The 12,569-nt window shown below is 35.0% G+C and overlaps 2 protein-coding genes across 2 annotated transcripts in view; one reads left to right on the top strand and one right to left on the bottom strand.

Annotated features, from left to right (window-relative positions):
* Positions 1 to 862, top strand: part of LOC144980901 (translationally-controlled tumor protein homolog) — a 31,915-nt gene extending 31,053 nt beyond the window's left edge. Inside the window, exon 6 of the mRNA XM_078928809.1 lies at positions 722 to 862. The gene's annotated coding sequence lies outside the window, so the exon portion shown is untranslated. The remainder of the gene's footprint in view (positions 1 to 721) is intronic.
* Positions 863 to 2,881: 2,019 nt separating this feature from the next.
* LOC144980900 (PHD finger protein 14-like) overlaps positions 2,882 to 12,569 on the bottom strand; it is a 28,398-nt gene continuing 18,710 nt past the window's right edge. Inside the window, exons 16-24 of the mRNA XM_078928808.1 lie at positions 12,037 to 12,143; positions 11,561 to 11,656; positions 10,368 to 10,462; positions 9,772 to 9,903; positions 9,286 to 9,427; positions 8,248 to 8,349; positions 6,314 to 6,531; positions 4,339 to 4,460; positions 2,882 to 3,236 (exon numbers count right to left, since the gene is read on the bottom strand). Coding sequence (XP_078784934.1) covers positions 3,232 to 3,236; positions 4,339 to 4,460; positions 6,314 to 6,531; positions 8,248 to 8,349; positions 9,286 to 9,427; positions 9,772 to 9,903; positions 10,368 to 10,462; positions 11,561 to 11,656; positions 12,037 to 12,143 — 1,019 coding nt within the window. The 3' untranslated portion in view covers positions 2,882 to 3,231. The remainder of the gene's footprint in view (positions 3,237 to 4,338; positions 4,461 to 6,313; positions 6,532 to 8,247; positions 8,350 to 9,285; positions 9,428 to 9,771; positions 9,904 to 10,367; positions 10,463 to 11,560; positions 11,657 to 12,036; positions 12,144 to 12,569) is intronic.

Raw genomic sequence — 12,569 nt, 5'->3', positions numbered from 1 at the left:
AACAAATTATAACAAAACGAAAATAATCCAATCAAGGGAACAAACAAACCAAGAAAAAAAACCCATAAAACAACCCCCCCCCAAAAAAAAAAAAAAAAAAAAAAAAAAAAAAAAAAAAAAAAAAAAAAAAAAAAAAAAAACAAAAGAAAAAAAAGACAACCTAAAACAAATAAAAGCAACAAAAAAAAGAAACAACAAAAACAAAACAACAAAAACAACCCCGAACCCCCCAACAATAGACAGAAAAGAAAAAAATATGCATAAAACAAAAACAAACAAATTAAAACAAACAAACAAATTATAACAAAACGAAAATAATCCAATCAAGGGAACAAACAAACCAAGAAAAAACCCCCATAAAACAACCCCCCCCCCCCCCCAAAAAAAAAAAAAAACAAAACAAAAAAAATAAAAAAATAAGAAAAAAAAAAAGAAAAAAAAGACAACCCAAAACAAATAAAAGCAAAAAAGCAAACAAAACAACAACAACAACCCAACAAAAGACAAACTATAATTCCATGCGTCATTCGCATACATGCAGCTTAAACGTTATTTTTGACCCATCATGACTTTCCGGCATTCATATTCAAAATGATAACAAGCTATAACTCTAAAAAAAACCCGGGAAAACTCATGGGCCTATTGTCTTTAACTTTAACAGATCACTTTCTAAATCATAAATTTAATCTTTATTTTTTTCCTTTCTCATTATCTTCCGCAGTAATCAAAGAAGACGAAAGATTGGATGCTTCCGTGAAGATGAAAACAAAAATTAATAAATAAATGAATGAATAAATAAATAAATACATGTATAAGTAAATAAATGAATAAATAAATACATGTATAAGTAAATGAATAAATAAATAAATACATGTATAAGAAAATAAATAAATAAATGAATAAATAAAATCCAGCAATTAATGTACTATCTATATAAAGTGCACCTACCCCACCCAAATAGCGCACTTCCCCCTCATAAACCTCAATCCCAGATACGTCTCTATTTTCTTTATTTAACGCAAATCCAAAGGCAAGGCCTTTTTCAACTGACTCATACAATCATTGTCTTCTACAGTAATCAAAGAAGATTGGATTTTAACCCATAAAATCTCTACTACAGAGAGGACCTACAAAATATCTCTGTCATCAATCTGGAATTTAGTAATGTATTTTTATGTCTTTATTTTTTTTTTTAAATGTTGGCTGAAGAAGGGTTTTGAACCTGAAACGTTCCGTGTTTATTGAGTATACTCATACTCCAACCACCATTGAGTACAGACAATAAAAGTTACTTTTCATTTTATTTTGTTTTCCACTTAATTTGTGTATTGTGCTGACCCGAAACGTCATTGTCTGGATTGCTCCCATACGAAGCCTCTCTATTTTCACTCTTTTGTTAATACTCTCCATTACAACAATGTCAAAACGAGCCCATAATTGTGTCCGGTTATCAGACCTGCAAATTTGTTCACATCGGTCGGAATGAATGGGGGTCCCTAAAAGTGAACCTAGAAATGAAAGTAAAAGAGTAAGAGATACCAACTTTCATTTTCATATGATGTCTGAAATTGTATTTATTCTCTACCTCAACGAACAGAAATTAACTCAAGCTTTGTTTTTTTTTTAAACGAGCTTTTCTATAGCGCAATATCCACTAAACGTGCTTAAAGCGCATTACAAATAGTCCCTGACCAACAGCAACACGTAACATGTAGAACGAGACAAGGCGTTATTAATTATTTTTTCTGAGAGAGACAACGCTGTTACCGACCACATACTCATTTTATACCCGAGTACAGTGAGAGAATGTGAGTCAAGAACCTTTTTCTAAGGACTCAACAATACGAGGCTCGAACCCAGGACCTTCCAATCTGAAAGCGAGTGTCATACCAGAAGACGACAAAGTCGCACCTTTTGTGGTGACCGACATTCATCGGCTGATTTTGTTTGTTGGTTGTTTTTAAGTAAGGGTTTTACGGCGCTTGTGACACATTTAGGGCATTTCAGCATCAGTAAAAAAAAGGGAAAAAAATGAGGTAGTCAAAAAAGTTATAGATTTATAATTGAAAGCACACAAGAAAAAGTAAGACAAAGGGGAAGGGTTCAAACAGGGGCACACAGATGTAGATTCCAAGAGCACATTACCTGTGTACTTAGTTTAAGATCACCTAAATGTCTCAACCAGACCCAAGCACAGGTCCCCAATGAGAGGAACACACTCACATGTTTACAAATCATTATATATTTAAAACATGTAACACTGTTACTAACAGTACATAACAGAGAGATGATTTACAAGGAAAAAAATATAATCTCCCAAAACTATAACTGTACATTTGACTGTTTCCCTCCCAGCCAATGACTCCGGCCAGGGGTAGGACTAAACTAAGTAATCCCATTCCAAGACAAGGACAGAAAGCAACTCGGAAAACAAATACAGGGGATATAAGACACAGCGTGACCTCCTGCTCACCATGGGAGGTCAAACACGCAACCCAGTTTCTGATTTTTAGTTGCGGATATGGGTATTAATAATAAAAATACTTGCAAGTTATTTTCATATCCGAATGTTTTTAAACAAAATCTCGCCTATAACTGGGATAGATATTAGTTCCTTTGTTTGTTAGGCGGGTCCTGAACCACTTATCTACTGGGACCATCTAACCAATCACTACTGGCTGGACCAGGGGTCAGAACAAATCTCGTCTGCACCCTGGGATAGTTATTGTTTCTTTTGTTTGTGAGGCAAGTGCTCAACCAATGATCTGCTGGGACCACCGAGTTTACACTTTAAAAAAATATAGTGTTATCAATTCATCGGCAATATTATCCAAAATTAATTTTCTTTTTTGAAATTCAGATTGGAAAACACACAAAGGGCTTACGTTTTACATAATTTTTTTATTTACAGTTGAACAAAAAATAAAACACCAAGAAAAAAAAAACCCAAACAAACAAAAAAAAAAACAAAAAACAAAAAAAAACAAAAAAGTTTGATCAATATGATGATGATGATGACGGCGACGGCGACGGGGATGATAATAATCACAACTTAAAACTTCATACTCCAGGACCTAGGCAGGCAGATCTTTAAATGTAAAAGAAAATCCAAAAAAACAAAAAAACCCCAAAAAAACCCAACAAAAACCTAACGAGATACTGGAGATTGTTGTGACCGTCTTGGCAGCTTTAAAAAGATCTTAAGAACTCGTAGAATGTTTTCCAATCCCGTCAGCCTGTAAATTTGAATTGAAAGGGAACGTGAACTCGTGAAATACAAAAATGGTTTGAAACTCATACAAAATAATTAAACAGCTTTATAGAGATACCAATAGATCAATAACCAGTGAAGTCAAATTTTCGCCTCATTATGCTCCACTTTTATATATTCTTGTATCAAGCCTCAGAACAATATTGAGGCCTTCAACGATGCACCAAAGACTATAAGGAAAGCACCATAAATTCTTACCTTTTTCTTTTGGTTATAATGCACATCAACAGTACGAGTCAATTTAAAAAAAAAGAAGGGGATAAATGATGAAGAGAGAGAGAGAGAGAGAGAGAGAGAGAGAGAGAGAGAGAGAGAGAGAGAGAGAGAGAGAGAGAGAGAGAGAGAGAGAGAGAGAGAGAGAGAGAGAGAGAGAGAGACTGACTCTCACCCCGTTATTAGCATGATAACATTCTCTATTATCATCAACATATTCTTACAAATAACTATCACTTCATCCTCCCCTTGAAAATCATCACCATCAACATTATTATCATCATTGTTGTCATTGATCTCGTCATTGTATCATCATCATCATCAGTCATCAAATCAAACAAAACGAAATACAGGTGATAATTTTCAAACATCAGATTTCAAATGATCTTGGAATTAAAGCCATTCACCTGGATATAATGATCAACGCTGCAAAATTTCTAATACCCATGGGTCTCAAATCAGAGTTTTAAAATAAGAGGAAAATTTCGTAGTTTTTGCTGGAGATATTGTAAACCATTCAATATCCAGAATCAGCCTGAAAAATCTTACGTAAATTGTTTTGTACATCAATCACGGATTTGTTGTATTGCAAGACCTGAAAATACTTCCTTTGATTAATCTACTCTCGTAATCTGAACATGTCAAGTAACAAAATATTCATTGAAAAAATCCTTGTACTAAAATTACCAGTTGCCATAGCAGAGGACTTGAAATAATGGAAATCCTCTAAATAGTGGAAATTTGAGACTCGTGAATTCCATTATAATGCCAAAATCAAATAGAAAATTCCCATTAAAAAAAATCAAAACAAAAAACAACACCCTCCCCCCTCCCAAATTAATATATTGACCCACCTGTGACGGAATCTGACATGTCACAAGCTTCACAATGCCAGGCATAACCTCTGACCTTTGGTGATTTCTTCATGGGGGGACTTAAACAGCGTAAGTGGTAGGAAAGCATACAATCGTCACACCTGTTGTTTTCAAAAGTTAATCATGATAATTGATAATAAATTGACTAAAAATGCTAAAGAAAGGGGTCCCAAGCCAACAGCAACATTTAACAAGCAGGACGAGATATGATGCCTATTAGGCGATATTTTTTTTTTTTCTGACAGACAACGTCGTTAACGGGCAGTTACCATTTTTACACCTGAGTGCAGTGAGTGAGAGAATGTGAGTAAAAATCGTTTTCCAAGGACTTAATTTCAATTATGCACTGCTCAGAGCGAGAATCGAACCCTGGACTTTCCGAACTGATGATGAGTGTACTACCACCAAGACCACATAGCCACACAGAGAAAGGGCTGTTTAATCTGGCATGGCAGTTTTTTTGGATCGCTTGCGGCCACAAAAATCACAAAACATCACTGATTTGCATTGCAGCCGCAAATTCTGTAATTTTTGGGAAATATATGCAAATTTTTGAGATTTTGCAAAGAAAAAAGAAAAAAAAAAAAAAAAGAGGTGAAAAAGAATATCAATTTGTTTTTCATTTAATTTGATAGCTCGTGTAGAACGTGAAAGGTAATTAATCGAGAGTAATTTCTTTTTTACGATCTCATTTTCTTCCTTTTTACTGGCGCTGATATGACCTTACGTTTGTTACAAATGCTAAGAAACCCTTAAAAACAAACAAATACCTTTCTCTTTCATGAACTAATTATGGGTCTTTAGGAAAATTAATCGCAACTTTTTGCAAATTTTGATGTTTTTAGCTCTCAAATTTGGGATATTTCTTTTTTTGCAAAAAAACCGCCATGTCAGTTTAATTAGAAAACATAAACAGCTTTTAACTTATTTCATTACAATATCCGTTAAAGTTTCCCCCCCCTCTCTGTGTGTGCCTAACTATAATTAGGTAGCTGGGTCTGTCAGATCTAGGACAATATTTTTATAATAGCTTTGCAGTCTTGTGGTAAGACACTCCTCGCTTATGGACTGGTAGGTCCTTGGTTTGAGTCTCACTGTGGGCATTGCGAAGCTGAGTCCTTGGAAAAGGTTTTTTACTCATATTCGCTCATTACACTCTGGCGAGAACCCCACCGTAAACTGCATTGTCAATTTGTAATATCACCTCATAGGCATGTCACATTCTTGTCGTTATGTGTTGTTGGCTTGGGACTCATTGTAAAGCGCTTTGAATACGTTTAGTGGTTATCATGTTATATAAAAGCTCAATTTTTTTTCTTTTCAAAACTGTCAGAATTGAGTTTGAGTTTTTTTTGTGACAAAAAAAAACTTGAGCTTTTACATAGCGCAATATCCCCTTGCATGCTCAAAGTACTTCACAACAGGTTCATGACCAACACGTAGGACAATACATGACACCTTTAGGTGATATTTTAATTTTACTCTGTTAACGGCCAGGTACTCACTTTACACCTGAGTACGGTGAGAGAATGTGAGTAAAGAGCCTTTTCAAAAGAACTATGCGCTGAGCAAGGTTTGTAGGTACCCAGGATCTTCCGATTTGAAAAAGAATGTCATACCACAAGACCACATAGCCGCACAAGTTCAGAGTCATGTCTGTAGAGAAAACAAAGCTTGGTAAGCTTATTATGTACAAAAATCAATATTGATGGGCCATGATACTAATTCAAACAAAATAACAATCGTACAATTTTTGTTGTTGTAAACTGTCCACTTTGTCTTGTATTATATATAAAGTTGATATCAGGCATTCAGAGCCCTCTTCTAACAAGGGAAGAGTTATGTGCAAAACAGGTGTGCAGTATCATTATCCATATATTGTTTACTTTTATAATCCCAAGCTTAGAATTTACAATAAACGTGAGCTGAGTTGGTTGCAGAAAATTTCACTCACCTCACTGTGTCTGTTATCTGGCCCTCATGGTTACACACAACACATATGATGTCCAGTGCCACCAAATCCTCTAAACTCGGCACCTGCAGTGAGGCATTGTGACCAGGACTGTGCACGGATGAGGACGTATGACCAGAATGACCTTTGACCTTGGACAGGTCAGGTTTTGCCTTGTGCTCAGACGGAAAAGAGGATGGATTCCCTGGACTTGAGGATTTCTGTAAATAGTTTAAAATATTTATAAAAGGAATTTAGAAATGAATTGATTTATGCAAAATTGGGGTCTCAGTGTGTATGCAAGATGGAGTACATGCTATTCTCACACAGTGATGTTTTGGACACGTCTATTTCAATAGGTTTGTTCATATACGATTATCACATTTTGTACATTGCTATTAGTAGTCCTGTAGAGCTGTAAGGACAATAGAGCTGGAGTTTACCCCGGATTCTGTAGCCTTGGGTGGACTGTATCAAATGTTTGCAAACCTTTGGAAAGGATGCCAATCTATTAAAATGAAATTTCCATCAGATCTAACAGATCCAACAACCCAACCCTCATACTGGACGGAAAGGGAGTCATAGAAGAAAAAAAAAAATCAGCATATCTTATAAAGTAAGCACATTTAGTTTCGTTATGCTCAAAGCAGTTTGTTCAATTAAACTCAAGCCATCCAAATGCAACACATTGTCCATTTCATACAGCAAAAATATTATCTTTGTGTGTTTTGTTTAGTTTATATTTTTGTAAAAGCCCTTTTACAAACCCTATCAATGCCCATTGTCTAGACATTCCATAACACCCAGGGCCAGTTGGCTAATATGATGTGTAAATGTCACACAATGCCAATACTACTCCGCTGTCTAATTGCAAAAGCATATTTGCAAATGTGAGGTGGTCAGGGAAACAAATGCTGTATGTCGCACGGGCTGTTTTCGAGAAAATGGTCAAAGAAGAGGAAAAATTGCCAACTCCCTGATTTTCACATTTAGTTTGTGGCTATGTGGTCTAGTGGTATGACATTCGCTTTTGGATTGGAAGGTCCTCGGTTCGAGCCTCACTTGGCGCAGAGGACCTCTTGTAAAGCACTTTGAGCACAATTAGTGAATATCGCGCTATATAAAACTTACGTTTTTTTTTTGTGTTCTTTGTTTTCATTCATAATAAAGAGATCCTCTCATAGTTGTATTCCATTAAAATTAGCTAGAAATATTTTAAGTTTAAATAATTTTCTGCAGTCAATTTTCTTCTTTCCCTTGTATTGTCCTACAGTACATCAATTGTTGAGAACATGAACAAAATATTGCTTTAAAAAGCAATTTTCTTTTTTTTTTTTAGGGTGTGTGTGTTCAGATCATGGTGTACATAAATGTCTTATAAAGATATTCCAAAAATTTAAACTGTATTTTACTCTGGAGAAACGGTTTATCCATCCATGTTATTAGTTGAAAACAAAAGAAATTCACCATGTGACACTTTTTCTCAGGCCAGCCACCACAAATTTGAATGACTTATATTTGACCTTTTTTTTTTAGAATGAAGCAAACACTTCAGCACTGAGATGACAAGTTAATAATAATAATAATATATGTTTTTTATATAGCCCCTTACCCCATATATCAACAAGCTCAAAGCGCTTAACAATAACGGGGCTACTTTCACTCAAAGAAACAACCACTCAAACATGCAATATGAAAAAAAGCAATATAATTCTACAGTACTACATATTAAAAAGAAACATTTTAAGATGTTTTTTAAAGAATTCTGCATCATTACTGTCTCTGATATATCTTGGAAGGGAGTTCCAGATAAGGGTGGCGAATATTCAAACGCATGCTCACCAATTTAGCGAGTCATTTTTGGCTTCACAAGTATGTTATTATCAAACTTTGATCTCAGTTGTTAGAACTAACAACCCTAGATAGTCAAAACCTACCCATTTGGTGCTTGGAGTTTGCCCTTGTCCTAGACGCTTGATGTTTGCCCTATTATGACGTTTTTTACTTCGTTTGGATTGTAAGCTCTTTTTGCGCTGACTCTGAAAAGATTGGAAAACAAAAAATTTGTTGAATTTTTATCCCCACAATCTATCAAAAATAATAAAATTAACAACAACAATAATAATCATATACAAATAATAATAATCATAACAACAATAACAATAATAATAATAATAATAATAATAATAATAATAATAATAATAATAATAATAATAATAATAATAATAATAATAATAATAACACTGCTCAGAGACCTAGTGTCGTACCACAATATCACAGGAAAAGAGCCTAAATTTGTAAACCTGAGACTTCAGGCTTTAGAAATGTTGACAAGTTGGGATCCATTTTTATTAATTGAGATGGGGAGTAAAACTTTTCATGAATGCCAAAATGTAGAAAAGCATTTGGCAGTAAACGGCATAGTGATACTAATCAATGAGCAACAGGGGTTTTTGCCCAATTGTTTTTCAGTCACAATCTTAAAATAAAAGCTACCCAAATGGAAAAAAACCTGGACTGTGGTTGTACAGAAGATTGCTAAACATCAAATGGTCAGAAAGAAAAACAAATGTAGAAGTTTTGCATAGAGTAGGGAAACTGATCCAAATTGTGAAAACCATCAGAAAAAGGCAAAGGGGCATTCTTGGCAATGTATGGCGACAAGGGCACATTGAAAGCCTAACACTCAGTGACTACATGGAGGAAAAAAGAGCTTGTGGTCATCAGATCTTGACATTTTTGACCAGTTTGAGGCTATCAACAAGCAACATCCCTACAAACTCTGAGAACACGAGGGAGGCAGAGGATAGATTGTCGTGGAGGCATATGATAGGCAATGTGCATACAAGTGCAGTCCATGGATAAATTAAAAAACAAAACAAATGGAAATACAGCTCTATTTTCCACGAGGAGAAATGGGTATAAGTCAAGTCAAACAGAAATAGCTATTCAAATCTTCTTTGAATGTAACTCACACTGAGAGAGTCTTGAATGTGGCTAAGTAGAAAGTATTTGTCTGGTTCTTTGATGGTCTCCCTCAATCTCCTGGGTTGGTTAACGTCTGGGTGGCTTTTGACCGAGTCACCACTGCTTGACTTTACACAAAACGAACATTGCCTAGAGATAAGAAAAGTGAAACAATCTTAACACCTATTTGATTATTAATCCTACCACTTCTTCTTATCCTCCTCCTCTTTAATTTATGAATTAAAAAAAAAAGAAAAGTAAAATAAAAAAAAGTTATGACAATTACTTCTCCATTCCGCCTCTAAGCCATATTCCTCCACCACTTCTTCTTCTTCTTCTTTTCCTTCCTTTACTCTTTTTCTTCTCCTCACCCTTCTACATGTTTTCCTTTGACCCCATTAAGGGTTGGATGAAAAATTGGTTTATACCAAATCGTCTTCATTATTTTACAAATGATACAAACGATTACAAATGCATTAGTGACCATGCCTCACCATCCAAATAGTTTAGTCTTCTTGGGCATGCGTGTAAGGGGTGGGTCAAGACAACCCAGGTGATAATGTTGGCAGCAGCTGTCACAGTTTGCCAAGAGGTGTTGATCTGTTGTCTGGTGGCAAACTCCACATCTGGGGATTTTCAACCAAAAATAATTAAATATGCATATTTATAGTAAAAAAAACAACAAAACCCTAATGCATTTCTATGGCAAAAAAAAAACAAACAAAACAAAACAAAACATAATATCTACTAAACATGTTCAAAGCACTTTACAATAAGCCAATAGCAACACTTAACATGTAAGATGAGAAATGACGCTAGTTAGGCCATATCATAATTTTTTTTCTAAAAGAGAGAGAGAGAGCGAGGGAGAGAGAGAGAGAGAGAGAGAGAGAGAGAGAGAGAGAGAGAGAGAGAGAGAGAGAGAGAGAGAGAGAGAGAGAGAGAGAGAGAGAGGAGAGAGGAGAGAGGGAGGGAGAGAGAGAGAGAGATGGAGAGAGAGAGAGAGAGAGAGAGAGAGAGAGAGAGAGAGAGAGAGAGAGAGAGAGAGAGAGTGAGAGAGTGAGAGAAAGAGATGACTATATCAACTCACTGATGAATCAGCTGATGGACATTGTTCGTCACTTCCTTTTTACTCCCGCCTCTATTCTTCCTTCCCATGAACACCTCTGGAATGTTGGGGACCGACTGTATGGATGAAAAGTTTTGTTTTTGTTTTTAAGGGTTTCACATTGCTTGTGATACATTTCTGTATTTCAGCGCCAGTAAAATGGAAGAAAATGGGATCGATAATAACAAAATTCAAGATTTACAATTAAAAGAGAAAATGTAAGACAAAGGGGAATGGTTGAAATAGGGAACAAAAGTAGATTCCAAGAGCACACTATCAGTGTACGAGTTTGAGATCACATAAAAGTCTCATCCAGAAACAAGCAAAGGTCCCCATTAAGAGGAACACACTCGAACTGTTTACAAATCATGAAATTGATATTCAGAACAAAAAATGTAACTAACAGCATATATATAGAGAGATGACTTACACGTTAAAAAAAAAATTAATCTCCCCAAACTTTAACTCTGCATTTGACGGTTCCCTCTCAGCCAGGGCCAGGACAAAACCAATTAATCTCATTCCAAAACAAAGACAGAAAAAGTTGGAAAACAGATATAGGGGGATAGAAAACACAATAAGGGCCTCCCTACCCACAATGGGAGGACAAACGACCCCACCCAGATGGGTGATATAAACAGAATATCAAAACAAATCCGATTTGGCCTTGTAACACATTGTTAACATATTCATTGCTTGCTGTCAAAATATTATGTTTGACACAAATAATCCATTTCTTTGTTTTAACTCTTTATAGCCAATTCAATCTTATGTAATTGTTTATATTATCAGTGCTGCAAGAAAAAACAAACAAACCAGGATTACACTTTAAATTTGAGAAGTAAAAAGGACTCTAATTTTCTACACCTTAAGGAATGTTCTAATGCTTGACACCAAAAAAATACATGAAATGTCATTTTAAAAATTTGAATCGAATGCATTTACTGACCTGTTCTACATTAAATTCCTACCAACACCCGAAGCAGAAAAATTGAGTTTGAATGAGCATTGCGTAACAATTGTTATGGTATCAACTGCATAAGATTTCTGATTACAAGAGCTATCAACCTATCTATTAGTATTATTCTCTGTCTTTCATTTACAGACAAAAACAAACAAAACAAAACAAAAAAACCCAAAACAAAACATAACAAAAAAATGTATGTTTTTACTACCTGTCCGTAAATGTCAGCCAGCATACCACATAGAGACTCTCCCTCCATACGTATCTTATTGGATGTCTGCCTCAGGCCAGCCACTTTGTTGTTTACCTGACAAAAGAATACAAAAACAAAAGAAAAATTCAGTCTTTTTAATTAAAAAAAAATGAAAATAAACTACGAGTCTTGTGGTGTACAACATAACTTTATGTGCATATTGCCCTGAAACTTCCGTTCTCTAGCTCTCTTCAGTTATTCATTAATAAAGTAATAAAGAGCATTTCATTGACTCTAAACTATCTCAAATTCTACAGTCTGTCAACATATACAATGAATGCAGTGGCATCACTCAGTTCTATTTTAGGCAACCACAGAAGTAATGAGTTGTCATCATATGTTCTTTAACAGTAAACGTTCTATTGCTAAAATTGAAATAAAGGCAATTTGTAATTTCTAAATAGAAAAGTTAAAGGCTGCCTTTAGAAGCTGACCTTCTCGTACTGTTGTCTCACAACATTCTCCTGGGACTGGAGTCGCTTATTCTGAGCTTCCAATTCGGACAAAGTCGCTCTCAAACTATCGACCTTGACATTGCGCTCTGCATGAAATAAAAATTAGGAGTGGTACTGATTATCATGATATCTGGATTTTATTGCATTATTTAGATTAATTTTCTATCAAGAAAAGAACACGTTAAGACCATGTTTTCAAGTCAGATGATCAGAACGAAAGTGGCCTTTATTTCAAAGTAACATGTATTTGATTACACAGGACAGAACGATACAAACATACAGTACTGGGTACCGATTATATGACACTTACAGATATCGCAAAACAAACAACAGTTAGAGTCCATGTTACATTTTAGAATTTTGAATAAGAATAAAACATTATATTAATAGTTTCAGTAAGAAGAAGAATATGAATACTAAGAAGCATTTGGGACTCAAATCCTTCAACAAAAAAATAAAATGGTACAGTCAAAGTTGCTTAATAGGAACAACAAGAAATGAAATGAGTAGAA

The sequence above is a fragment of the Berghia stephanieae genome, chromosome 10 (assembly GCF_034508935.2).
Source record: "Berghia stephanieae isolate SIO BIC M18660-M18661 chromosome 10, UCSD_Bste_1.3, whole genome shotgun sequence".
In the NCBI taxonomy this organism is placed as follows: domain Eukaryota; kingdom Metazoa; phylum Mollusca; class Gastropoda; order Nudibranchia; family Aeolidiidae; genus Berghia; species Berghia stephanieae.
The sequence above is the reverse complement of the archived record's forward strand: the minus strand, read 5'-3'. Positions and strand labels throughout refer to the sequence as shown.